This window comes from Chinchilla lanigera, unplaced genomic scaffold (genome assembly GCF_000276665.1).
Source record: "Chinchilla lanigera isolate Chin_1 unplaced genomic scaffold, ChiLan1.0 scaffold00099, whole genome shotgun sequence".
NCBI lineage: Eukaryota > Metazoa > Chordata > Mammalia > Rodentia > Chinchillidae > Chinchilla > Chinchilla lanigera.
The window spans coordinates 7,572,992-7,600,363 of NW_004955500.1; the positions used below are offsets into that span (position 1 = coordinate 7,572,992).

General features: G+C 42.2%; 1 protein-coding gene across 2 annotated transcripts in view; it reads right to left on the reverse strand.

Moving 5' to 3' along the window:
• Positions 1-7,633: 7,633 nt before the first annotated feature.
• The window catches only part of Ccnt1 (cyclin T1), a 26,289-nt gene continuing 6,550 nt past the window's right edge, over positions 7,634-27,372 (reverse strand). Inside the window, exons 3-9 of one of the 2 annotated variants that reach the window (XM_005406661.2) lie at positions 26,488-26,616; positions 20,439-20,499; positions 19,168-19,230; positions 16,486-16,531; positions 15,105-15,268; positions 14,877-14,947; positions 7,634-12,646 (exon numbers count right to left, since the gene is read on the reverse strand). In XM_005406661.2, the coding sequence (XP_005406718.1) occupies positions 11,243-12,646; positions 14,877-14,947; positions 15,105-15,268; positions 16,486-16,531; positions 19,168-19,230; positions 20,439-20,499; positions 26,488-26,616 (1,938 nt within the window). In that variant the 3' untranslated portion in view covers positions 7,634-11,242. The remainder of the gene's footprint in view (positions 12,647-14,876; positions 14,948-15,104; positions 15,269-16,485; positions 16,532-19,167; positions 19,231-20,438; positions 20,500-26,487; positions 26,617-27,372) is intronic. The other variant, XR_001231467.1, reaches the window with a different exon arrangement.

The window sequence follows — 27,372 nt, forward strand, 5'->3', positions numbered from 1 at the left end:
GCCGCTGATTGGCTGCTGCTCCTATAGCGGCGTGTTACCATTGGCCGACGCCCGTACCTATCACGGCTAAGAGGGCTGACTGCCGAGAAAATGAGCGGCCGGAGAGGCTGAGATGAGCTGTCTGTCAACCGCTCCCGCCCCGTGAGGACAGGCGGCCTGGAAGGCGGGCTGCGGGGCTGGCTGCTTGCTCAGGGTGTTGCTCTGCTCCTGGGTGTGGTTTACTTTGGGGCACGTTTTGCCGCTGCCTGCGATCTTAGATAGCTGTTTCCTCACCATCCCTACTAAGTGGGTAGGAAGTTGAACAGAGCATAGAGGATCTCTGTATATTTGACTTTCTTTTTACATAGAAAGGCTTTGGTGTAGAACACTGTAAGAAACCCCTTCAGGGTGTTCACCACTGTTAGGCTGGTAGTTAGCAATCCCACAGAACAAAATGGGTTTAAGGTTACACGTTCTACACATTCTTCCGAGTATCTGGCCACCTGGCTAATTCAAACAAGGCATACAGCATTCCTGGGTGTCATGGCCTGCCCCTAGTGATACCAGAAAGAGGAGCATTCTTTAAACACCCTTCTGCTTTTGGGGACTAGCTTATGGGAAGAGATCGGAAAGGGCTGCAGATGTCGCCTGAAAGAGTAGAGCTGGAATGCCTTAGGCTGTTCTGTATGGGAGATTCTGGTCAGAGCTCAGAAACCCAGAAGGCTGATAGAAATCCTGCCAGTAAAGACCAGGCTTGGGAGGTTTCTGCTGGGAAAAAACATTGGCTACTAGACTCTAGACCATGTGTGCTATGGCTTGGCAAAGAAGTTTGTCTGCATTTTGCTTGTGTCGAGAGACTGCCTGAGACTGAGATTAAGAGTGGCAGACTAATTAATCTGGGAGAAGAAATGTCAAGGCAGTTAAATGTTGAGGCTGGGGCATGGCTGCTGTTGGGGGTTTTAGCCAGATCTATTGAGAATCAAGCGCAAAAAGCCCAGCAGGATGATTTAAAACGTTGTGAGTTTGGGGCTGGGAATACAGCTCAGTGGCACAATGCCTGCCTGGCAAGCACGAGGTCCTGAGTTCAATTCTCGGTGCCAAATAAAACACCAAAAAAACAAAACGTTGTGAGTTTGGCTAAAAGGGAAGCTGCAGTAAAACTGTGGACTGCAAAGATAGAGCAGAGGAGCTCTGGATTCCTGAGCAGGAACAGACTACAAACGATGTCCTGAGGGCATCACAAGAAGCTGCAAGTCTTCACCCTTTGCAGCCTCAGAATTGCAAAAGTGAAAGACCTTGCTTTAATGAGAAAGCTGCAGAGCACCATGTTCCAGAATGGCGGCAGCACAGAAAATTTGTCACTCACAATTGGATTGCAGAGTGTTCAGCAAATCCAGGCGTTCAACCCCTACAGGCAAGAGAGAGGAAGGCCTGGCTAGTGCTCCAGCTGGCAGCAGACTTTGGAACCATCCATGTAGCACTGGTTCTAGATGCATGCAGAATGCAAGAGTTGTGGGGTAAGAAGGCCTCAACCCTGGCTTTAGAAGGCTTGGGAGGCCCGGCAGTGTGCCTCTGAGAGGGCAGTGTGTGAAGCTGTGAGGGTGAAGCCAAAGTTGCAGTGGAGACCAAAAGTCTGAAGAAGCCGGGAACCTGGATCATCTGAGGAAACCTGCAAGGAGGGAGCAAAACCAGCCCAAAAGAGAAACTGTGGGAGCTACAACTATGTAAGTGCCATGGTGGAGCCACTCAAGCCCTTCAGAGCTCACAGCTTGCCACAGATTGCCTCAGATGCTGCACATGGAACTCCAGGACTTAATGTTTGCCATGCTGGATTTTGGACTTGCTTTGGTCCCAGTCCTTTGTTTTCCCCTGTTTGTAACTTTTGGAATAAAAATGTTTATCGTGTGCCTTTGAATGTTGGAAGTGTCTAACTTCATTTGTACAGGGGCTTGCAGCTGAGAGTTTGCCTTAAATCTCAGAGGATACTTGGGACTTGGACTTTTCAGCAATGCTGAAAGTGTTAGGAGTTTGGAAACTTAGAGATGGACTAAGTGCTTTTTGCATAAAGGGACAGGCATGAGTCTTTGAGGGGCCATGGGCAGAATATTATGGTGCTAATGTAATATAATGTTGATAGACTTAGTACTGGTTCTTCAGGATTGTTAAACCTGTGTGACAGTGTTCAGGTTGTGAAATGGTAAGAATGAGCCTGTCTTTGTATCTGGAAACTGATTTAAAGAAAGGTATCTGGTGGGCAAGTTGACAAGGGGTGAATAGTAATGGTTGATACATTGTGTCAACTTGAGAAGTCTAGTAGCTTAACTAAGCAACTCAGCAGTTCTGTATCCTAGGGTGTAGAAAGCATGCCCTAGGGTGACTGTTTATGCTCTAGGATGTTGTGATGGCTTTTGGTTTTTTTGTTTGTTTGTTTTTGCGGTACCAGGGATCAAACTCACAACCTTGAGCTTGCCAGGCAGGCACTTATGCCACTGAGCTATATCCCCAGCCCTTAATTTGTTGTTGTTGTTGTTGTTGTTGTTGTGACGGTTGACTCACTGTGTCAACTTGAAAAGTTTAGAAGTTTAACTAAGTGACTTAGCAGGAGGCCAGGGTCCTCACTTCTTAATATCCTGAGCCTGTGCAAGAGGAGGGTGCAGAGATGGTGTGAGTGCTACACCTACCATAGGGTGGGTAGTCTGCATACAATATAAGGGAGGAAAAGAGGCTTGCTCTCCCTCCCCCCTTTTTTCTTTACTCTTATTGCTTTTGTTGTCCTCCACCACCATGAATTGATGCCCCTCTGCCACACCACCCTGCCTTGGAGCCAGCTGATTACAGATTGAAACCTCCACAAATTCTAAGACAAATAAACCTTCCCTTCATTAAAAAAATAAAAAATTTAAAAAGACACCCTTCCTCCTTGAGCCAAGACCTAATTTAGATTCTTACATGATTAAAGCTCATCAAGCCAGGCATGGTGGCACATACTTGTAATCCAGCACTTGGGAGGCTGAGGCAGGAGCATCGCTGTGAGTTCAAGGCCATCCTGGATTATATAGTAAATTCATGGCCAGTGTGAAGCACATAGAGAGACCCTGGCTCAAAAACAAACAACTACATATTTTTTCAGTATATATGTGTATATTGAAAATAAAACAATGATAATCATCATAGTTCCCTAAGCTCCAGAGTGAGTAAAGTGAGTTTTGTGTGCATAAAAATGTATCCAAACTTGCACTTGGAGCAGATGCCTTTGTGGCACTGCCTGCTGTTGCACTTGAAGGAGTGACTGTATCTATTTTACAACAAATTCTGCCTATACTTCTGCATGGCCACCTATGTGTCTTGACTGAACCAAGGACCAAGGAAGTGAGGGGCCAGTTTCTTGCTGTGTCAGGACCTGGCTTCTTGGTGATACCACAAGTCTGGGGAGTCACAAGGATTTATTCATTTAATTTTTCAGAGTCACCCTAAAAGGTAGAGGCTGTTGTCATCTCCATTTAATGTGACAGAAGAATAGATATTCTCACATCTAATAAACAGGAAAGCAAGGCAGATTTGAACACAGCCCCCATCCTTCATCTCTTACTGCATCTCATACAGTAAGGGCATCAGACTGAGCGAGAATGAGGAAGTGAGTTCTGGTTTCAGCTTTGCTTTTTATAAACTGTGCACCCTGATTCTGTAAAGTTCCCTCCAACTCCATGCTGAGTAATGCCTGAATTATAGAAATGACAGACAATACCAGTTTTATTATCCTGCATGGATTTTTAGGTAAAAGTATCTCTCTTTGTCACTGCCCCACTTGTAGAAATGATTCAACATTTTCTAGAAGTTATTTTGCATCCTAACCTCCATTATCCACTGTCAGTTTCATTTCAGATCCTGCACCCCTGACCACTGAGCAGGTAAGCATGATCACAGTAGAGGAAAGCATAGGGAATCTACAGCCTCAAGAAAAATCTGTTTAGGACCAAGACTTTTTTTTTTTTTTTTTTTTTGGTTTTTTTTTTTTTTTTTGTCAGGGTCTCACTATGTAGCCCAACTTAGCCTTAAGCTCACAGCAATCCTGCCTCAGCTTCCCCAGTGCTGAGATTACAGGCGTATGCCACTACACCTAGCTAGGACACTATTAAAACAGTGTAGATCTGTTTCCAGGGCTAAGGTAGCCCAGAAGAAGGCTCTTTCTTGAAATTCATTCCTTCAGCAAGTATTTATTAAGCATCTAATGTGGAGGATACAGGGGAAAACAAGGAAGATAGTGCTGCTGTGTAAACATTCTCCAACAGTTTGGAATGGTGATTGTAATACAAAATAATATTAATAGCAAATATGTTTTTATTCAGACAGGGTCTCACACTGTAGTGTAGGCTAGCCTTAAAATCACTATGTAGCCCAGCCTGGCTTTAAACTCACTGTGACCCTCCTGCCTCAGCCTCCCTAATGCTGGGATTACAGGCGTGTGCCACCACGCCTAGCCAATCTAATTACTTTCTTCTAAGTGTGAAAGTGGGGCTAAGATAGTATTACAGGTCAAAATATGGGCAAACTCTTTTTTTTTTTTTTTTTTTTGGTCTTTTTGAGACAGGGCCTCGCTATGCAGTTCAGGCTGGGCTGGAACTCACTTTGTTTTTTTTTTGTTTTGTTTTTTCGGTTTTTCTCCGGTACCGGGAACCGAACTCATGACCTTGCGCTTGCCAGGCAGGCGCTTTTTGCCGCTGAGCTAAACCCCCAGCCCCGGAACTCACTTTGTAGCCCATGCTGGTCTCGAACTTGCAAGGATCCTCCGGCCTCAGCCTCCCAAGTGCTGGGATTACAGGTGTGTGCCACCACGCCAAACAGCAAATTCTTCTATGTTGTGCAACAAAGCAAATTAGTTTCTAATTCAATGTATAATTTTCTAGATATTGAACAGGTTAAAGTAGACCTGAGACTGTTTATAAATAGGTATTGGGGAAAATGTATTTTTTTTTTTAGAGACAGGGTCTCGCTATGTAGTTCAGGCTAGACTAGAACTTACTATGTAGCCCAGGCTGGACTTGAACTCCCAGTGATCCTCCTGCTTCAGCCTCCCCAGTGTTGGGATTATGACACGCACCACCACGCCCAGGGAAAAATGAATTCTTTTCTTTTTTGTCTTTGAGACAGGGTCTCGTTATGCAGTTCAAGCTGGCCATGAACTATTTAGCCCAGGCTGGCCTCAAACTCCAAGTGATCCTCCTGTCTCAGCCTAAATGCTGGGATTACAGGTGTGCACCCCTACACTGGGCCTCAACCTCTTTTAAGTCTCTTTTTCTTCTTTTCCCCCAAGTTGTGAGCAACTGACATTTTTCTTTCCTATGAATCCTCCCTCAGTTATCTATCTCATTCCATTCATAAGCTGATGGCTCTCCAATGTGTATCTCCGGCCTGGAACCCTCCCTTGAACTCCAGACCCAGTCCCTCTGTCCGTTAGACCGTGCCTCCTACAATCAGCTCCACCTCAGCGTCTAACTCCATCCTTCCGACTGGTCAAGGCCAAACCCTGGGAGCCACCCTTGCAGTGTATCACTAGTGCTCATGATCTGAGCACTTGCAACGTGTCCCTCCTTGCATCTCTTACTAAACTGTCGAGAGAGCCTCACAGCTTCTGACTCACCATCTATTTTAAACACCGAGGCCCAAAGGAACATCTTATTTATTTGGGTACCGGAAATCTAACTCAGGACCTTGCATTTGCTAGGCAGGCACTTGTGCCGCTGAGCTATATCCTCAGCCCCAAAGGAACATTTTAATACCCAGGTAGGTTGTCACTCCTCTGCGCAAAACCTGGAGGTGGTGTCTTGTCTCTTTCACTTGGTCTTCACAGTGGTGTATAAGGTCCCGCAACATCCGGCTATCTATTGCTTCTCTAATCTTGCATCCGGCCACCCTCTCCACCTCACTATTTCCACCCCACCTCCACAGGCTCCCTTGCGCTTTCTTAAACATGCCAGCAAGTTTTCACCTGAGACCCTCTGTTTCACGTGTTTTCTGGTGGAACCCTGGAATGATCTTGCTGCATGATCCCATGGCTTGCTCTGTTGGAGTGTAAGGTGAAATGAAGGGTACTTCACAGCACAAAAAAGGTGGACCAAGTCAGACAACACGACAATCCATGAACTAATGGACTCAGAAAAAGGCCCAAGAGCCAGAGATTACTGTGACTATAAGCCTCTAAGAGACCCCACAGAAGCCTTACAAAGGGATTCAACTTTCTACAGAATGTTGAACGTCGATCTCCTTAGCTCTCAAATGTATCTAGATCAGGATACAACATAGGCATTTTCATAAAATGAACCCTAACTCCTGATCAATTCATTTAACAACCCCTATACTGGGGCTCTAGCTGTATGATTTTATATTGACTTATATCTCATCTGTGTCCAGGGATGACAGGATCAGAATTCCTAAACTGCCAGGAACTTGCACAAAAACTTCAAAAAAGGTGTGTCAAATAGAAACGAGGTCACTGTGTTCTCTCTTGTGCGGTGGCCCCCCCTCGCCGCAGGGTGAACGTCTTACTTTTACTTGGCCCAAACTCGCTTTGCAGAGCCTGTTTCTTTTCCTACCTTTAATGAAACTCTGCTACCAGTAAAGAAGGAAAAAAAAAGAGGACTAGAGGGATAGCTGCCTAACACACAAAAACCTGGGTTAAATTCCCAACACTGCAGAAGCGGGTAGGGTGGTTGCCTATCACATAGAAATTTAAAGTACCCAGTCTTTAAAAAAGTGGGTATGAATAGAACCCAAATGACTTTTTCAGAAGTGTGTATCATGCTTCATTCTATCATAAAAGTTTTCCTTTAAGTGTGGTTTGTAAGATTTACCTTGTGTATGTGAATGAATATTCGCTACCAATTTTTCCAGGCACCAGCAAGAATTTTTTTTTCTTTCAAAATATATTCTCTTCCAAATATACTGATATGTTTGTCCTAACACTTTGTTTTTTTGGTACAGGGAATCAAACTAATGACCTCAGGCTTGCCAGGCAAGTGCTTAAGCCACTGAGCTATACTCCCGGCCCACACTCAGGTTTCTCAAAGATACAATTTATGAAATGTTGATAATGCTTGCTAATAAGTGTTGCTATCATGTTAGAGCTGTAGTTTTTTGTTTAAAAGTTACTTTCAGATATTCAAACAATACAGTGAAGGTTTCTCCCTGGTAACGTACTTTATGCTACCAGGGTTAGCGTGATGGCCACTCAGTCCCCATAGATTCTGCATGGTAAGGGCACACACGTACATGGTGGTGGAACCTAGCACCTAGGCGTCCAGGGTAGAACTGCTGTGAGTTCAAGACCAGCCTAGGCTAGATAGTGAGTTCAAGGCCTGCCTGAACTACAGAGGGAGCCCATGACTTAAAAGGAAAAAGAAAAAAAAAAAAAAAAAGAACATACGAACATATTACCAGAACTGAAGCAAAATGGGCTGAGTGTAGATCACTGTTAAAAGTGTTTGCCTAGCACCCTAGCTCATGTGAGGCCCTGGGTTCCAGACCCAGCAACAAAAACAAACAAAAAGACAACATCCCCCCAAAAAACCCTGAAGCAAAAGGATAACAGCACCAATAAAATGACAGTTAAGGACTAAGGACTAAATAGAGGACATGATACATATAAACAACAATCAGATGAATGTTTTACCATTAACATTTATTGATGGGATGGATAAATACAGATTGAGGAACATACCTGACAGCAAGATATCAAACTGAGAGCCAGACTATAAAATGTATGCAACATCTTTCAAATTTTTAAAATTTTTTTAAAAAATTTTTTACAAAGAGCCCTTATGATAATGGCCACTCACATCCTATCATTCATATAACAGCAGGAGAAATCTCAAGAGTAGCATCCAAAACTGAGACGCCCCAAGATCAGAGGCAACTGCGGAATATGCTGAGAAAGGACTCTTAAAAGCAAGACAAACACAAAAATCTCACCACAAAATTGTACCTGAGTGACATAAATTTGTAAAGAGTTTTTTTATTTTGTTTTTCCTTTTTGCTCTTTGGTCTGATAGGAAAATGGACAGTTTTAAGTGTGTGAAGTACGAAGGGGAAAGGTCAGTTTCAAGTTAAGAAACCTAGGTTACCCCTAAACTAGGCTGCTGCATTCTCTTCTTTGGGTGCGTAAGCCAGACAGCAAGTTTCCTTGCAACCAGCCCCATTATGCTTCGTGACTAATCAGGTCCTCAGCTTTCGCAGAGGAGTTCCCAATCACTTGCTCTGGCTTCAGTCAGCATGCTGTCAAGCGTCCCTCTCCAAGCTCACTGGCAACAAAAAACCGAGTCTCTCTTCGTTCAACCACAAGTACAGTCATAAAGGGGAAACGTAGACACTGCTTTTCAGTAAACATTATTTTTCTCTCACTTCCCTTTCCAGTGCCAAGATCCTATTAAAAACTTTAGAAACATTAAATGGAGAGCTCTCCTACTTAAAAAAAAATTGATTCCAGACCGCTCTATCAGGTAAGATTACAGTACCATGCTTGTTTCAAACTCACATCCACAGCGGGATTAAAAAATAAGACTTGACAGTGTGGTACAGCATTTACACTTGGCTGGGTGTTAGTGACAAGCAAGAGACATCTGGGGAGGCATCAAAATCACTGAAAGCTCAGTAGGACGACTTTGGGCTACTTCTCACCATCCAACAGATGACACACTTAAATTCTCCCAAATCAGAGAATAAAATTTGCATTTCAACTTCAAGATGTTCTACCTTCTTCCCTCTCCCAGCATTAGTACCAAAATAATTTGTCCACAAAAGAAATCTTTTTTTAAAAAGAGTTCCCAAAATAAAGGAAACAGAGATGTTTACAATCCACCCATGCTAGGGTAGGGCCCTTCAAATTATCTTTGTCCAGAAGCAAGGTATGAGTAGTATGCATTTTCAATATGAAGAATTAGATAGCAGACGCTTAAAGAAATTAAGGAATTTCCTTAAGCAGGATTATTACCATGATTTATTTCTATATCCAAATCCACTGCTGTTTGTAACTAGAGATTTTTAATTTTTTCTATCGACACCAGTGCAGCCAATATAGAACTATGTAGGACATACTAAGTTAAATCACTAAAATCAGTTAAAAGATTCATACACTGATTCATGAGAAGACTAGACTAACACCTAAGTATTTTCTAAAGCCAGAAAGTGATACCTCAAAAGAATCAAACCGGATTTAGATTAATGCTTCACTAGAGCTCAGCCAACAGCAACACAGGTATCTGATTAAAAGCCCTAAGGACAATCCACAGGTATTTGTTTCTGCTAACACGAAAGTCAAGCAAAATTTTAGGAATGAAATTTGTAAAACTTACCATCATCACTCATCCTTGACAGTCAAGATTAAAAGAAGAAAAACTCCATCTTTATCAGACTGACTGGATATATAAACCCCACCTGTCACCCTTGAAGGTGTGAAGGGAGGAAAGATACAACTTAGAAATCACACAACCCTCAGAAATCTTATTAAATTTATAGAATCTGGACACTACGCATGCTAGCTGACAGGTACATCTGCTAACCCAAAGATAACGCCAACACCTCAGGCAAAGCCCATAAGGAGGTCACGACACGCACAGATCCACAACAATGATCGACTAGTGCAAAGGCCAGACTTCACAACATAAAGCAGCTGCTCAGGCCTTAGTAAGCGCTTTTCCTCATTCACTCCTGACAAGTTCTAAGGAAGAACATGAGAAATGCTATGACATCAAGTGGCTATGTGCCTCTGTGGTACAGCTGGGTGTCGTTAGAAAATATGTGACATGAGTGAGAATAATTAAAAGCTAGAAGGGACATTTTCACAATCAAAGCAGTGATCATCAAGTCCACAAAAAAAAAAAAAAAAAAAAAAAGAAAGGAAAAACACATCACATGATCTGTGGCTAGGTAGCACTATCAGTTAGTCAACTTGGCTTAGAATTCGTTCCAACTAAGATTTCTTGAAAGGCTTCCTTCCTCATCAGAAATGTTTACTCCTGAAGTCTAGGATAAGCCCCTATAACAGGACTCCTGACCATTTTTTAAAAGAACTCTTAGAAATCTCCATAAGAGCCTCTGTTTAGCCTCTAAAGCCATCAGTGGAGGACAATCTAAACATAACTGTATGCACTGGCTAGGCTTGCTCACTCATGGCACCAGTACTATTTAATTCATGACCTCGGATCATGAATTAAAAATGATTCATGACGGTCATGAAGTAAAATCATTCATGACCTCGGATCATGTAAGCCGCAAACACTTAAAGATGCAGTTGTTTGCCTTCAGATATACAAATAGAAAGCAAGGCCTACATTCATAATGTAATTTAAAACACAATGTCCTAAGAATTCCAAATCACAATTTGTTCTCACTATCCTCTAACTCCTTGGCTTCTCCCAGGACCATTATCGTGTATGGTATGAGCTTTCTACAATTCAATTACATATAAAGAAAGGGAGGAATTTCCGTATCAAGTACATGCCTCTTTGTTCATGTTCTCAAGACCAACCACACTCTCTATAGCAGACTGCTGCGAAGTGAAAATGGTAAAGGATGGGGGATAAAACATGATTTTTAAACACACACACTTAAAAGCACATCCATGCTTACGTACACTCTTAAAGGTCTCAATACTTCAAGTGGCCTGAGCCTACTTCAAAACTCTTGGCCAAAAGCCTACCCTCCCACCCACCCTGCAGGATTCCCACCCTCGATCCCACCCACCAGGAGTCACTGCTATGTACCTCATACACACAGCAAAATCCCTATCCCCTTCCCAATTATATAAAAAAACTAAACAGATAACTTACTTTCATTAAATTATTTTTAAAAAGTCTCTTAGAAGATTTTGACGTTTAAATACTTCCTCTCTTCTGATATATTAAACATCAAAAGAATCCACAATTCTTTGATAAACCCCCCCATGTTTCAGTTCTCACACGAAGAGGGAAGGTAACTATTCCAATCAACCTAACTAGGAGGTGGAGGCCAAGGACAGAGTGTTCTTACCCTTCACAGTTTCCCCATGTCCCCACCTTTCTAATACCAGTAAAAACTGTAATAGTTAAAAGTATCAGGCAGCACATGTAACAACCAAGGCCCTCCACCACCCTCCCACCTATGTTTCAGGATCAATTTATTCTCTAGTCCAAGAAGGGTGCCATTTCATAAGGGAAGTAATTCTAGTCCACTATCAGTAGTCAAAAAAAAAAATGTGTTTTTTAGAGAAGTTTTTTTTCCTCCTTTTTCTTTTTTACTTAGGAAGAGGTGGAAGTGGTGGAGGAGGTTCTGACGGTAGAGGTGGTGGCCGGGGTTTGTCTGTATTGCCAGATCTGGAGGAAATTCCACTAGACCGTGGATTCAGATATTCACTATACGAGTGAACAAACTCAAAGGCAGGGGGCTGAGTGGGCTGGACACCTTGGGCACTGAGCAGGGAGTGAAGCATATTCACAGTATCCTGGTAGTCTATGGACTGGGTTGTGTTGTGACCATTGGCCCCAGTGGGGCCTTTTTCCAGTTTCATGTGAGGAACCCGAGTTTTACAGCTAGGCTGTGAAAAGGGAAGGCCACTTGTGTCTGAGCTATGCCCAGGTAACTGGGCCATTGTAGGAAGAGGAGGGAAAGAGTAATTTAGAGAGGATTTAGTACTCTTGGCAATCTTGGCTGGATGATCAAATGCTGCCCCTCCAGTCTCTTCAGGGGGAGCCCTTTTACGAGTAGAACTGGCAGAGGAGAAAGAACTAGACAAGCTATAGGTTTTGTGTGTTAAGGTGCTCGCCTGGCTGCTGCTATGTTTTGGATCACCTGGACGTTTGCTCCCAGCACCAGGTGGAGGCTGTGAGTGAGCGTGCTTGTGTGAATGGTGATTATGATGATGGTGATGATTAGATGGGTGCGTCTTGTGCTTTTCCTTGTGCTCTCTGCTCTTTGTGACACTGTCCTCTACAGAACAGTGCTTATCAGCCGGAGCATGGACCTTAATGCGCATTTTTATGTCATCTGGTTTTGAAGAGGCAGCTTTATCTCCAGCTGCTGGGAGTCTCATTTTGAGAGCTGTTTTGTCAGTCTTTTCCAGAAAAGGATGTTCCGGGTTTTCTGTACCCTTTATGGGCATTTTAAGAATGACTGAAGAGTGGCTGTCGTGGTGAGACAGAAGGTTCTGGGCCGCATACGCGTACTGTGACTTCACGTTAGCCTCCATGTTTTCCAGCTGCCTCTTCTGGGCAGCCAGCTCTTCTGCATGCTTTGCACGGTATTCTTTCAAGGATACTTTAGCTGATGGCACAGTCTTACTACTCTGCTTCTGCGAAATAAATGCATTTGAACTTTCTTGTTTCAAGGAATGATCAATTCCCATAAGTGCTAAATTCTCACTAGTCCGATGACCCTGAGCAGGTTCTACTTTAAAAGGAGGTTGGGAGGACAGCCAGCGCTCACTCTGCAACATCTCCACACTGGACAGGTTGCTCGATGACTCTCCAGAGCCGGGAAGGGAAGGCACTGCACTTGTAGTGGAATTAGTGGACATGCTCATTAAACCTGCAATAGTTGAGTCTGAAGAGCTCTGGGAGATCATATTGAGGATTGTCTGCTCTGAAGTATTTTCATCTGCTCCCCGGTCATCTGCTTTTGTTTTCTTGGTAGGCTGGCATGCCTAGAACAAAGCCAATAACATCTCTTCAGGTGACTTTTTAAATGGAAAGGCATTAAGATAAGTAGATGGTACTTGCACTGAAGTTCTGGAAAGGCTACTCTAACACGAGAGCCAATAAACATGGGCTTAGGAGAAGTAAGATTTTAAAACTGTCCATCGCTGGGCTTGGTGGTGCAAACCTGTAATCCCAGCACTTGGGAGGCTGAGGCAGGAGTGTTGCGGCAAGTTCAAGGCCAGCCTGGGCTATGTCAGTTCAAGGACAGCTTTAAAAACCTGTCTCAAAAAACCACAACAAAAAACAAAAAACTGCCCATCAAGAGTTAGCAATCTACAGTGTTATAAGGCAAAAGCAACCAAAGAAGAATCTGCGCTTACCTAAAAACCATTTAGAAACAGCAAAATGACCGCTTACGATTACAATACATTGTAAAGTTCTACAAATTTTGATGTTTTTTTTTTTTTTTTTTTTTTTCCTTTGTCTTTTTGAGACAGGGTCTCGCTATGTAGTTTAGGCTGGCCTTGAGCTCACTTTGTAGCCCAGGCTGGTCTCAAACTCGCATCGATCCTCCTGCCTCAGCCTTCGAAGTGCTGGGATTACAGGTGTGCGCCACCACACCCAGCTTGATGAGGTTTTATGTGAAAGGGAAAGATGAACTATATGCTCTCAAGCCTACTTCTAACCCCAAACTATTATGAGACAAACATTTTGTTCAGCTCACAACTCAGGGGAATGAAGTAAAGCTTTTCAATCTGGATTTACGAGAAGGAGGGAAACTTGTTTTTTTGTTTTAGACACTGTGTCGCTATTTAGTTCAGGCTGATCTTGAACTCACTAGGTAGCCCAAACTGACTTGGAACTCAGTGATTCTCCTGCCTCAGCCTCAGGCATGTGTGTGTAATCATGCCCTGCAAGGGGGCGGTGTCTCAGCAGACTAAGCACTTGCTCTACCATAGAGCCACACCCCCAGTCCCAAGGGAATTTTTCTTAAGTATTTATTTCTGTGGCACGAGGGATAAAACCCAGCACCTTGGCACTGAGCTACTTTCCGACATATTTCATTATTTTTAATTTTGAGATAAGTTTTTGTTAAGTCTCTAAATTGTTCCAACTGAGTTTGAATTTGTAACCCTGCTGTCTCAGCCTCCCAGAGTGCTAGAATTATAGGCATGTGCCAGCACACCGTTGGGAAATACATTTTAACAATCTAACACTAGAAAAACAAAAAAAAAAGGAATCACTCCATTACTTTTAAGACTTTCAAAAATATTTGAAATACAAATTTAAACTGCAAACTATATAATTACAAAATTCTAAACCCCATTTTGAATGCAGATAATGTCATTGGACACACATGTAAATGCTGCATTGTTTATGTGGTGTGAGAAACTGGAAGTGTAAACAAGGACCAAAATGTATAACAGGTATAGTGAAATAGGAAGAAAATGTTCAAACGTGGAGGGGAGTGGGGTAAAAAGTACACGAGAAAGAAGTTAACTGGAAACAAAGCTTTTGTAAATGGGGAGGGGAGGAACTGAAGGAAGGGTAAGGGAATGGGGGAAGAAAAGAAACAGTTATATCATGTACAGGTACAAATTCTCTATGATGAATGTGATCATTACATACATCTAAAATGTTCATAAAATCTGACTGGAAAAAGAAAAAAAAGTAGGTAATGTCAAAGATCAAATTACGCCACACACGGTGGTCATGGTTATACTCATAGCACTCAGGAAAGCAGAGGCAGAAGGATGGTCAGCATGGGCAACATAGTGCGTTTAAGGTCAGCCTAGACCGCACAGTGAGACCCTGTCTGCAAAAAAAGCCAGGATTCTTGCTTTATGCCTAAGAGTCTCTACACAGAAATATTCAAGCAAGGGGCTGGGGATTTAGCTCCACAGCACAGAGCCTGCCTGGCAAGCGCAAGGTCGTGAGTTTGGTTTCTAGCAATGGAAACGCCCCCCCACCCAAAAGAAATATTCAAGCAACACTGCTGACCAAATAATCAAACAGGTATTCCATAGAACAAAGCAAAGCCCGCTATCACCGACAGGCATTTATTTGACTTCAGGGCTAGTATTTAAGCTACGGGCCAGTATTTAAGCTACGAAGTCAAGTCATGATTACTGCACAACTGTGAAAAGGGAAATACCAAAGATAAGGCATAGAGCTTATTCTGGTATATTCACTGTACAGTCAAAAGAAGGAGCAAGCTGACAGTACAATTCTTACCCTCCAATTCCAAATTCGTTTGAGCCTGTTGGGAGTCTTCTCCAGAATCTGTAGAAATTCATGGGTCAGTTCTAAAAATAAAACATTCAAGAAAGACTCAGAGAGACAGAGGTAATGAAACAAAAACAACCTCAACTCACTCACTGCGTCCAACTGAAGTCACCCTTGGGCAGGTAAGTGACAGATCACGAGCAAGTGGCTTCCAGCGTCCCTCACTCTAAAACTTACCATCTAAAAGCTCCAAGGTCACAGTGGCGTCAACATACTCCCACCAGTGCTTCCCATCGGTTGAGACTGGGATCTCCCAGTTGGACCACTTGCAAGCCAGGTGGATGCAGACACAGGCCACCACAGGAGGTGTGTACTGCAGGCTAAATGTGGTCAGATGGAGGCTGACACCAGAGGGAGGGAAACAGAGTGTCGTGAGCGCTCAGTTCTCAACCCAAGCTAAAACTCTCCATTATTTAAAAAAGAAAAAAGGAAAAAAAGGAGAGCAAAAAGAGCAAGAATTGTCCTCCTCTGATTCCATGCTCAGTATAACCATCTTCCATTCACCCACTGCTCAGGTCAGCACTTCTCCAGTTCCTGAGCGTATCATCCAGTCTACACGACAAGGAAGGACCTCCCTCTTTATTTCTTTTTTGATTTCTAGTCCCAAAAGTCAGTGTTTACTACCTATTATCCTGACAAATAAGCTCAGAATGTGGAAAATTGTAAGTTTTCTGTTTTTAATCACTAAATCTGTAAGGAAATATCTTAAAATTGTCTTTTGCCAATACAGTTCTAATCTATTTAAAATAATGAACAATCACTCCTTCAAGTACAAGTATGCTTGACTTATGGTTTATTTGGAAAATTTCTCATGTCAGGTTATAAAACCGAACTTTTAGCCCAGGCTGGCCTCAAATCTATGGCAATTCTCCTGCCTCAGCCTCCTGAGTTGTGGGATTACAGGCATGCACCATCACGCCAGGCTATAAAACTGAGCTTCTTACCCCTGCAAGTTATTACCATTATCTTTGGTTTCTATAAACAAACTATACTGGAGAACAGAGACGAAGCAAGCAAGTCGCTTGGCATTGTAAGTTTATCTGCTAATCATTTTTCTAAAGAGGAAGAAGGAAAGTATTTCAACTCTGCATACCCGTAAGTGCCCCTTTATTTGGCCATGGAAAGGAAAAAAAGTCTTTTAAAATTTAATTTTTGTAAAATCCTCCAAGTTAGATATTTTTTGGTCACTATCAATAAGCCCTGAATGTACACAAACTTGCAGAAATGTGTTCTTGGGTGTTTTAGAGCAGCGTCACACACAGAATTGGGTGGGCTACCAATTACTAAATAGTTATAGTGCTAAATAATTGTATCACCTCAGCAAATTACAAAGCACTAGGAAATTTAAGGTACAAGATGAAAACTGTACAGGAAAAATAGCAATAATAAACGATCACCAGACAACTGTCTGTGGTACACTGCGTCAGAGATCATTTCCACGTCTGAGCCTTTGGGTTCTAGTTTGCTAAGTCATTCTACATATCCCAGGAAAGGTAACTATGCCAACTCAAGTAAAGCCAGTCCTTAAAAGCAATAAATACATAAATAAAATATAAACCTGTTGGTTGCCATGAAATAAGACGTCTGTGCTAAGTCCTTGCTTGCTAAAAAAAAAAAAAAAAAAAGGAAAAAGGTTAGTTTCACTCATTCTCAAGAAACATTCAGTAAACATTTATTATTTGCAAGGTACTGCTACTAGACTGGTACCTGAGACAGTAACGGTACCCAATCACCTGATGCTTACAGTACACCACAGGAAATACTCTTTCTGAGGGGCTGAGGACTGAACCCGGAGACTCCCACAGGCTACACACATGCTCTCCCACTGAGCCATTGCACTCCTGGCTCCCACTGATTTCTGACTTTAAGGTTAACAACTACACTGTGTCCAGTCCCAGAGACTCGAGTTTTCTTCTACATACCAAGCATTAGAGGTACTTGTTTAAAATGCAATTCTTGGGCCTGCTCTCCAGAGTTTGATTTAGTGCCAGGGGGTGGTGGCATAGCTAAGGCAGGCTGAGGCAGGACTATCACCAAGAGCTGAAGGCCAGCCTGGGCTATAGTGAGATCCTGGCTCAAAACAACAAAAAACCCCAAAGAAACAAAAAACAATACAGAGTCTGACTTAGTATGCCTGGAGAAGCACCCAAGTTTTTTGTTTTTGTTTTGTTTTGCTGTTACTAAGAATCAAATCCAGGGCTTCAAGCACGCTAGGCAAGTACTATCATTGAGTTGTATCTCCAGGGCTAGCACAAGCATTTTTGAGACAAGATTTTACTGTGCTGCCGAGTTTGTCTCAAATATGAACTCAAAATTCTCTGAAGGCAGGATCATAATTTAGCTAGGCATGGTGGTGCAAGCCTTCAGTCCCAGCACTCTCCCGAGCCGACACAGGAGGATCACCAGGAGTTCAAGGCTAGCCTGGACTACACAGTGAGACCATCTCAAAAGCCCAAACCAAAACAAACAAAAAAACAGGATTTTGAGTGGCCTCTGACTTAATCCCCAAACCATCAACTAATATAGCTTAATATAGTATAGTGAAAACACATTCCTCCTCCAAAACAAAACAAACCCACTCTGGATGACAAAACGTACTTAAGTCTTTTTTCTTTTTTTTTTTCAGACAGGGTCTCACTATGTAGCTCAGGCTGGTCTTGAACTCACTGTGTAGCCCAGGCTGGCAATGAACTCATGGCAATCCTCCGGTCTCAGCCTCCAAATGCTGGGATTATAGGTGTGCACACCCATACCTGATAGAATTTAGTTACTTTGGTTTTTTTTGGAGGTAGGGTCTCGTCCAGGCTGGCCTTGAACTTGCATCATCCTCCTGCCTCAAGCCTATTCAAGCCTACCAAGTGCTGGGATTATGGGCATGTGCCACCACACCCAGAATTTAGGCTTTTAAAAATTTCAATCCTTCAAATATAGAGAACTCGGAAATACTGGAAATCTTTACATGAAACCTGTATCAGTTTGGTCTACAAAACCCTAAAGGCACTTAAGTGCAGAAGGGTGGCCAGTTTTGGCGGGGGGGTAGGGGGAGTGCTTTGGAGACTGTTGGAAGACTGCACATGCCAGGCAAGTGCTCTGCTACTGAGCAGCACCTCCAGCCCCAGGTATTTTTGATACTACTGTTAAAAGGATGAGAGGGACTGGAGATGTAGCTCAGTGGCTAAACTACTGCCTAGCATGTCTGAGGCACCAGGTTGGATCCCTACTACAAAAAGAAAAGTAATTCTGCTGGGTGTGGTGGCACACACCTGTAATCCAGCATTCGAGAGGTTAAGGCAGGAAGACCACCTCGAGTTTTGAATTTAAGGCCAGCCTGAACTACACAGAGACCCTATCTCAAAGAAAAAAAAACACTTTACAATTATCTGGCCAGCATGGTGGCATGCCTGTAATTTCAATACTCTGGGAAGCTGACATGAGAGAACACAAGTCTGAGTCCAGTGTGGGCAACTTAGTGAGACTGTCTCAAAAAACAAAACAAAACAAAAATAACAAAACACAACCTAGGTACAGCTCAGTATAAAACCCCTAGGCTCAATCCCCAGAAACAAAAACAAAAATGATCATCTAGAAAGCCTGGAATCAACCTTAAGTAAGACCATTCACTCCCACGACCTTCCTTAAAACTGCCATTACAGGGGCTGGGGATTTAGCTCAGCGGCAAAGCGCCTGCCTGGCAAGCGCAAGGTCATGAGTTCAGTTCCTGGTACCGGAGAAAAACCAAAACCAAAAAAAAAAAAAAAAAAACAAAAAAACAAAAAAAAAACTGCCATTACATATGGCCTGGTGACTTTCCAAACACCCTCAAAAGGTTAACTCTCTTTAACTATACATCACCTAAAATAGTAATAAGAATCCCAATAAGAAAACTGCAAGCCACAACCAATCTTTGTGATTTAAGACACCTGGGCACAGCCAGGCGTGGTGGGGCACACCTGTAATCCCAGCACTCTGGAGGCTGAGGCAGGAGGATCGTTGCAAGTTCGAGGCCAGCGTGGGCTACAAAGTGAGCTCAAGGCCAGCTTGGACTGCACAGCAAGACGTTGTCTCAAAAAGACACACACACACACACACACACACACACACACACACACACAGAGAGACACCTGGGCATTTCACTTCAACTTTTGGCCAAAGCAGCTGTGTTACGCATTTTATACAGTGAACTAAAAACCCTACATGATAACACAATTTAAGACAATTGTCTCAAGTTGGGGTAACTTACCTCGAACAAGTTGGGTGCACTTTACCACATGTGTATGTGGGTGATCAATTGTTAGTTCAAATCCTTTAAGAAAAGATTAACCAGTCAAAAAAAAAAAAACCAAAAAAACCAAACCTAAAAATACTCAACATATTTTATATTTCTTTATCCCAGGCATTATTAAAGGCCTCCTGCATTCTTCTCTCTCAAAACTGCTATGCAGATGCTAAGAATCACAAAGTACGCAGCGTATTTTCCTTGAAGGTACATTATCTCCAAAGCTGTTTACACTCTGGGCTAAAGGGTAGCAGTAAGACCTGAAAACCACTGACAAACCAAAAACCTAAACATAAATCACTTTTTTTCAGGTACAACAGAACATAATATAAAGTTGGAAGAAACAAGTCACTCAAATGATCCCTACTTTTCAAACTTAACCTAAAGCCAGGTATGGTGGCACATGCCTGCAATCCCAGCACTCAGGAAGCTGAGGCAGGAGGATCACTGTAAATTTGAGGCCAACATGGGCTACACAGTGAGGTCATGGCCAGTCTAAACTACACAGCAAGACTTGTTTCAAAAAGAACAAAGAAGAGTAAGCGAAAGTCCTATTTCAATACTTGCTATGGATCACCAGAGTTGCCCAGGCAACTGCTGTAACTTAAGTCCCTCCACTTCCACTCTGCTATGCTAACCAACCACTGCTTACCAGTTTCAAAAGTAAGTGCTGTTATCTAAACACAATGACCAAGAGACCAGAGCAAACCACGGGAAGAAATGCTCTTTAAAATAGTTTTGCCGGCCGGGCATGGTGGTGCAGACCTGTAAGCCCAGCACTCGGGAGGCTGAGGCAGGAGGATTGTTGAGAGTTCGAGACCAGCCTGGGCTACAAAGTGAGCTCAAGGAGAGCCTGAACTGCATAGTGAGACTCTGTCTCGAAGAAAAAAAAAAAAAAAAAAAGAAAGATAGTTTTGCCTTATCAGGTCACAAAAAGCATCAAATCTCAAAAAAAGGTAAATCATGAACCCTAGAATGGATAATCAAAAACTAAAAGCCTTGCTAGCTGCTATTTCAAAGGATAACTGTACCTACATCCTCTCTATGGTATAGGCCAAAGTTAAACTCTGATCTCTACAAACTCTACTCCAGAAACAGACGGATACTATTCAAAAATGTTCCCAAAGGATTTTCTTCCTACTTCTTGTTTTGCAAATTTTAATATCAAATCATTAAATTATATGTGTATATATATAGATATACAGATGTTTAACACTTTAAGTAGATAAACTTACCTAAAGTCTGCAAAATTATGCTTTCTAAAATCACCAGATCTTGAACTTGTTGCAGGTAAGCCTACAGACAAGACAGAGAGAACACTGACTGAAAAAGCGTAATGTCGCATTTCCCCAAAACACCCAGCCAGAACATAAACCCTAACATGGTTTTTCAGGATGCTCAGAAGCCCTACCCCCAAAATGAGCCCCAGTTGAAACCATCGCCAGACAGATGCATTTAGTATGTTGGCTGCAACATACAACAGACATGCTGAATTGTAAAGCAATAATAATATATAAATGTACATATATAATATTACTGACATTAATACTTAAAATAAATAGTAACATAAATTGTAATTAACTACTTATAAACACCCGAGTGGGCCCCTCTGGATGAACTGAACACTCCCTGCCAAACGACCAATCCAGTACAAACGGAACACTCGAACAACATCTGCACTTGATAATGAACGGGACGTGGCTGTGTTTAATGAGTTTCTGTAATTCAATACATGTGCTGTGACAATGCATTATGAGCAGGCTACAGGGGCAGCAGGTCTCATTAAGGACACTCTACTTCTGGACACGAGAGATGGGGGCCAATCGTTCTATAGGAAACAGAGTCACAAGAAATTTGACCAGAGTTTGGCCTTGGAGAGTTACGAAGATCTTCCTGAAGGAGGTAACAAGCCTGTGTTTGAAAACATGTAGATTTTTGTACATGAATAAATGTAGAGTACTGTTTATGAAAAAAATAAGACATCCACTGAAAATAAGCCCTGTTAAGTCTTTTGGAGCAAACAAAAAATTGTTTTGGAGACAGGGTCTGTCGCCTTGTAGCACAGGCTGGCCTTGAATTCACTATGTACCCCAGGGTGGCCTCGAACTCCTGGTGATCTTTGTACCTCAGCCTCCCAAATGCTGGGATTACAGGTATGTACTACCACGCCCAGCATGAAGCAAAAATTAAGATAACTGGTCTTCTTCTTGGGGAACTATAGTACATAAACTATAAACAAGGGCCAAGGATATATAGCTGGGTGGCTAAAGTGACACTATTTTAAGACATACTGAGTTACATAAAATATATCATTAAAATTAATATCCTAAACTAGGCATGGTGGCACACGCCTGTAATCCCAGCACTCGGGAAGCTGAAGCAGGAGGATCATTACAAGTTTAAGACCAGCCTGGGCTACAAAGGGAGCTCAAAACCTGCCTGAACTGGATAGTAAAACCCTGTGTCAACCAAAAAAAAAAAAAAAAAATTAAACGTGGAATAGCCAGGCATGGTGATGCACACTTGTAATCCCAGCACTTGGGAAGCTGAGGCAGGAGGATAGCCATGAGTTTGAGGCATGGTGATGCACACTTGTAATCCCAGCACTCGGGAAGCTGAGGCAGGAGGACAGCCATGAGTTTGAGGCATGGTGATGCACACTTGTAATCCCAGCACTCGGGAAGCTGAGGCAGGAGGACAGCCATGAGTTTGAGGCATGGTGATGCACACTTGTAATCCCAGCACTCGGGAAGCTGAGGCAGGAGGATAGCCATGAGTTTGAGGCCAGCCTGGGCTACACAGAGAATTTGAGGCCAGCCTTAACTACAAAGTGAGATCTTGTCTCAAAAAAAAAAGGAGCTGGTGGGTGTGGTGGTACACACCTATAATCCCAGCACTCAGGAGGCTGAGGCAGGAGGATCATTGTGAGTTCGAGATCAGCCTGGGCTACAAAGTGAGCTCAAGGGCAGTCTGAACTGCACAGGGAGACCCTGTCTCAAAAAGAAGAAAAAGAAAAAAAAGAGCAAAGGCCCTGGGCTCATGCCCCAGTACAAGTGGGGAACGGGTAGGCCTCCCAGATCCCTTAACACTACCCATCATTAACTTCTAAAACTAGTGTTTCTCTCCTTTAGCACAGGACAAGTCTACAAAAGTACATATGTTGTTATAATAAGCAATACCGTACTAGCAGAAAGGGAGAGGGAACTTTTTTAAACTTTTATTTAACCTCCCTACAAAATTTTTTAAAATGTTCTTTGTAACATACAGAGTGAGAAAATAAATTATATACACATTTGTGTGTCTGTGTATGTGTGCATGTTATTATGGATTAACTCGAGACTTTCCCACTGAGTACCTTCCCAGCTCTTTTTTTGAGACAGGGTCCCTCTAAATTGCTAAATTATCCAGGCTGGGCAAGAACTTGGGATCAACCTCTGCAAGCCTCCCAGAGTGCTGGGATTTGAGGGATGTACCACCATGCCTGGCTTATGGACACTTCTTTACTGTACAAAGAATGGTCACAAAATACACATATATGTAAATGACTACCTAGATATTTGTAAAGTCAAGAATGAACAAGATGGGGAAATAGTTTGGACATAGTCAAAATAATGAAATACATGCAAGCACAGCTGCTGAGACAAAAGCAGCTGGAAAGATGAGGATTCATTTATGTATCTGTGGTCCAGTGGGTCAATACATCTATGTGACGTATTTTCTTCTTTGCACTTTTTATGCTTAGTACTTGCCGGCAGTACATGATGCTTATGTTCGCTGTGGGGAATTGGGACATTATATAACAAAGCTCAAGTGTTTCCTTTTCCCCTTCCCATCCACTACTCCTTTTTAAAAAAATTTGCCAGCATCAGATTCATTTATTTATAAATCCTTATAAAGTTAATTATCAAACATATAGATTAACAGCCAGGCTAATATGCCAAAAAACATATAGAACGCATAAGACAATTATGGTAAATTGGGCTGGGTGTGGGGGTGCATGCCTGTAATCCCAGCATTCAGGAGGCTGAGGCAGGAGGACTACCAAGAGTTTGAGGTCAGCCTAGGCTACATAAAGAGTTCAAGGCCAGCCTGAATTACATAGTGAGACCCTGTTTCAAAACAAAAACACCACCGAATAACTAAATCAAGGTACACTTTTTTTTTTTTTTTTTTGTCTTTTTGAGACAGGGTCTCGCTATGCAGTTCAGGCCGGCCTTGAGCTCACTTTGTAGCCCAGGCTGGTCTCGAATTGACAACGATCCTCCTGCCTCAGCTCCCGAGTGCTGGAATTACAGGCGTGCGCCACCATGTCCGGCAAGGTACACTTTTAGATATCTTACCCTTTATATATTAAGTTTCTCATACAGGAGAAACCATATGATATTTAAGTTTGTGCGTCTAATTTCCTTCACTTAACATTATGGTCTCAAGGTGCATATTCCTACAAATGACTCAAGTTTATCTTTCTCGATAGCACAGAAGTCATCCATTGTGTATAAATACATTTTCATTTAAATCACATTTTCTTTATCTGCTCATCTGCTGATGGACGCATAAGCTGCTTCCAAGATGTACCAATTATGAACTGTGCTGCTATGAACAGCAGCATGCATGCATCATTGCGGTATGATGTCCTAGATCTTTTGGGAAGATGCCTAGAAGAGGAATGGCTGGGTCACGTGGAATTTCTGTTTTTAGTTTTCTGAGGAGTCTCCACAGTATTTTCACAGTGGTTGTACCAGTTCACATTCCCACCAACCATGAAGAAGGGTCCCTTTCACCCAGAAGCCTCTCCAGCATGTTGCTGGTTGATTTCTTGATGCTAACCATTCTTTCTGGAATGAAATGGAACCTCAGGGTTGTTTTAACTTGAATTTCTCAAATGGCCAGTAATGTTAAACATTTTTTCATGTATTTATTGGCTGTTTGTACTTCTTGATTTTTTTAAATTTGGGGGGAGGTCTAATTTTTTTGAGTTCTTTATATAGTTCTTTTTCTGAAAAGTCTCACTCTACAAGTTGTTTCTTCTGTTAGTGGTTTCCTTGCTGTGCAGAAGCTTTTTAATTTGATATGATTCTGTTTGGTGATCCCTGGTACTACTGAACGTTTTTGCCTACACTTATGTCTTGGTTTTATCTACTTCATCTTCCAGCAGATTGTTTCTGTTCTTTGCTTTTCTGCAGCTTTTAATTTAACTCAACAAATTTTCACCATAAAACTTAACTTTTTTTGTTAAAAAAACCACTTAGTTTCCCTTAATAGCCCACATTCAAACTTTAGTAAATCAAAATTCCAAAATTAAGCTACAATCAAAATAAAGAAAAGCAGATTGTCTGCTGGAAGATAGAACAGGTAGAACTCTTGAACACAGGTGTAGGCAAAGACTGTATGGACAAAACCCCAACTACACAGGAACTATCACAATCAACAACTGGGATCTGCCTGGCAAGCGCAAGGTCGTGAGTTCGGTTCCCGGTACCGGAGAAAATAAAAAAAAAAAAAAAAAACAACAACTGGGATCTCATCTTATTAAAAAGCTTTTGCACAGCAAGAGAAACCACCAACAGAGTGAAGAGACAACCCACAATGTAGGAAAAAATGTTTGCCAGCTGTTCCTCAAAGGGTTACTATTGAGAACATACAAAGAACTCAAAAATACAAGCCCCCTCAAACTTAAAGACCCAATCCAAGAATGGGCACCTGAGATAAATATATACTTCTCAAATGAAGACGTACAAACAGCAAATAAATATATGAAAAAATGTTCAACATTCCGTCATTCAACAGATGCAAATTAAAACAACATTGAGATTCCACCTCACCCTAGCAAAAAGTTTTTATCAAGAAATCCACCACTAACAAATGCTGGCAAGGCACTGGGGAAAAAAGGAACCCTTCTCTGCTGTTGGTGAGAGTGCAGACTGGTACAACCACTGTGGAATCAGTGTGGAGATTCCTCAAAAAACTAGGACTAGGTTGGGCATGCTGGTGCACACCTGTAATCCCAGCACTTGGGAGGCTGAGACAGGAGGGTTGCTGTGAGTTCAAGGTCAGCCTGTGCTACAAAGTGAATTCAAGGCCAGCCTGAACTACACATTGAAATCTTGTCTCAAAAAGAAAAAGCTGGGTGTAGTGCCAATGCCTGTAATCCCAGCACTCAGGAGGCTGAGGCAGAAGGGTCACTGCAAGTTCAAGACCAGCCTGAGCTACAAAGTGAGCTCAAGGCCAGCCTGAACTACATAGCAAGACCCTGTCTCAAAAAAGAAAAAAAAAAAAAAAAAAAAAGCCCAAGACTAGAGGTCCCATTTCATCCAGCTATTCCCCTTCTGGGGATCTTCCCAAAAGAATCAATTCTTTTTTTTTTGTTTTTTTTCCAGTACCGGGAATCGAACTCAGGACCTTGCGCTTGCCAGGTAGGTGCTGTGCCGCTGAGCTAAATCCCCAGCCCCTCTTCCCAAAAGAATCAAAAGCATCATTCCACGGCAATATACGCACACCTGTGTTTATAGCAGTGCAGGCTTTTTTTTTTTTTGTCTTTTTTTTGGTCTTTTTTGAGACAGGGTCTCTCTACGCAGTTCAGGCTGGCCTTGAGCTCACTTTGTAGACCAGGCTGGTCTCGAACTCGCAAGGATCCTCCTGCCTCAGCCTCCTGAGTGCTGGGATTACAGGCATGCACCACCATGCCCGGCTCAGCAGTGCAATTTGTAATGCCCAAATCCTGGAAACAGCCCAAATGCCCATCAACTGGTGAGCAAATAAAGATGTGGCTTTTTATACAATGGAGTACTACTCTGCCATAAAGAAGGCTAAGCTTTATGTATGCACCTTGAGACCATTCTCAAATCTGACACACATTCACAAATACCTAATTGTTTCTCTCTAGTGTGAGAAACCAAAAGTGTAAATAAGGACCAAAAGGTGTAAGAGGCATTGTGAAATAGGAAGAAAATGTTCCAACAGGGAGGGGGACAAGGGAGGGGGAGGGGAAAAGGAAAGAAAGGAAAGTAAAAAAAATGAAAAAAGAAGGAAAACATACAAACAAAGCTTTTGTACATGGGGAGGCAAGGGAAATTACAACCCCTTTGTAAACAGGGGTTGAAGGGAGGGTAGGGGAATGGGAATAAAAGAATCAAGTTGTATCATCTGCAGATACAAATTCTCTATCATGGATGTGATCATCATGCATATCTAAAATGTACCAATAAAATCTGATTAAAAAAGAAAAAATAAACATATGAAAGAAAGAAAATAGAAAAGAAAAGAAGATCTGTAATGACCACCTACCTCACTCCTGGTGTCAGGAAGAGACTCCTGCGGGTGCAGACAAGTATGTGCTACTTTGATAACATGCTCCAGTTTTTTTGGCTGCTCTTCCACTTTAGCAGCTAGAAACAAGGCTGCTGGAGCCACCGACTGGACAGAAAGAAAACAAATCGTATTTGGGGATCTTAATTTCAAATAAATCAAGTTCTTTCTCTGTCCTACCTTCTCACTTCTTATTTATGCTTTTCCCTCTACTAGTAGTATATTCTTCTCTCTTCTCCATGAATCCACTTGCAAACACCAACCCTTCAACAGACTCTCCTTAAAACTATCTAGGCTATTATCTTCTAGACAGAAACAGTTTTCTAGGACAGGAACACTTACCTGTGTGTTAGGCGTGCACACCTGTAATACTAGCACTTGGCCGACGTAGTAGGATCACTGCAAATTTGAAGGCCAGCCTGGGCTACACAGTGAGTTCAAGACCAGTCTAACTACTGGTAAGATCCTGTCAAATATATACATACATACAAATATAGGTATAAATGAATCAAAAATCACAACGGCAAGAGGTAGAATTCATCAGGAGTACACGAAATGCGTTAATTTTACAGAACTTAATTAATGGGAAATAGGCATGAATATGTGGGGATCTAGACAGGAACGTAATTTAGAACACAGTGAATAATTAAATGAAACAATCTGATGTGGCACATGAATGATTTTTTTTTAACAAAAATGACAAGATTTTAGCAAAAAATAGAGAATTTAAGAAGTATTTGGAAAGGTAACTGGGTAATAGATGAAAGAAAGGTAAGACACATTTAAGGTTCATTTTGGTTTTGGTTTTTGGAGACACAGTCTCACTATAGAATCTAAGTTGGTCTTGAACTCACTATGTAGCCC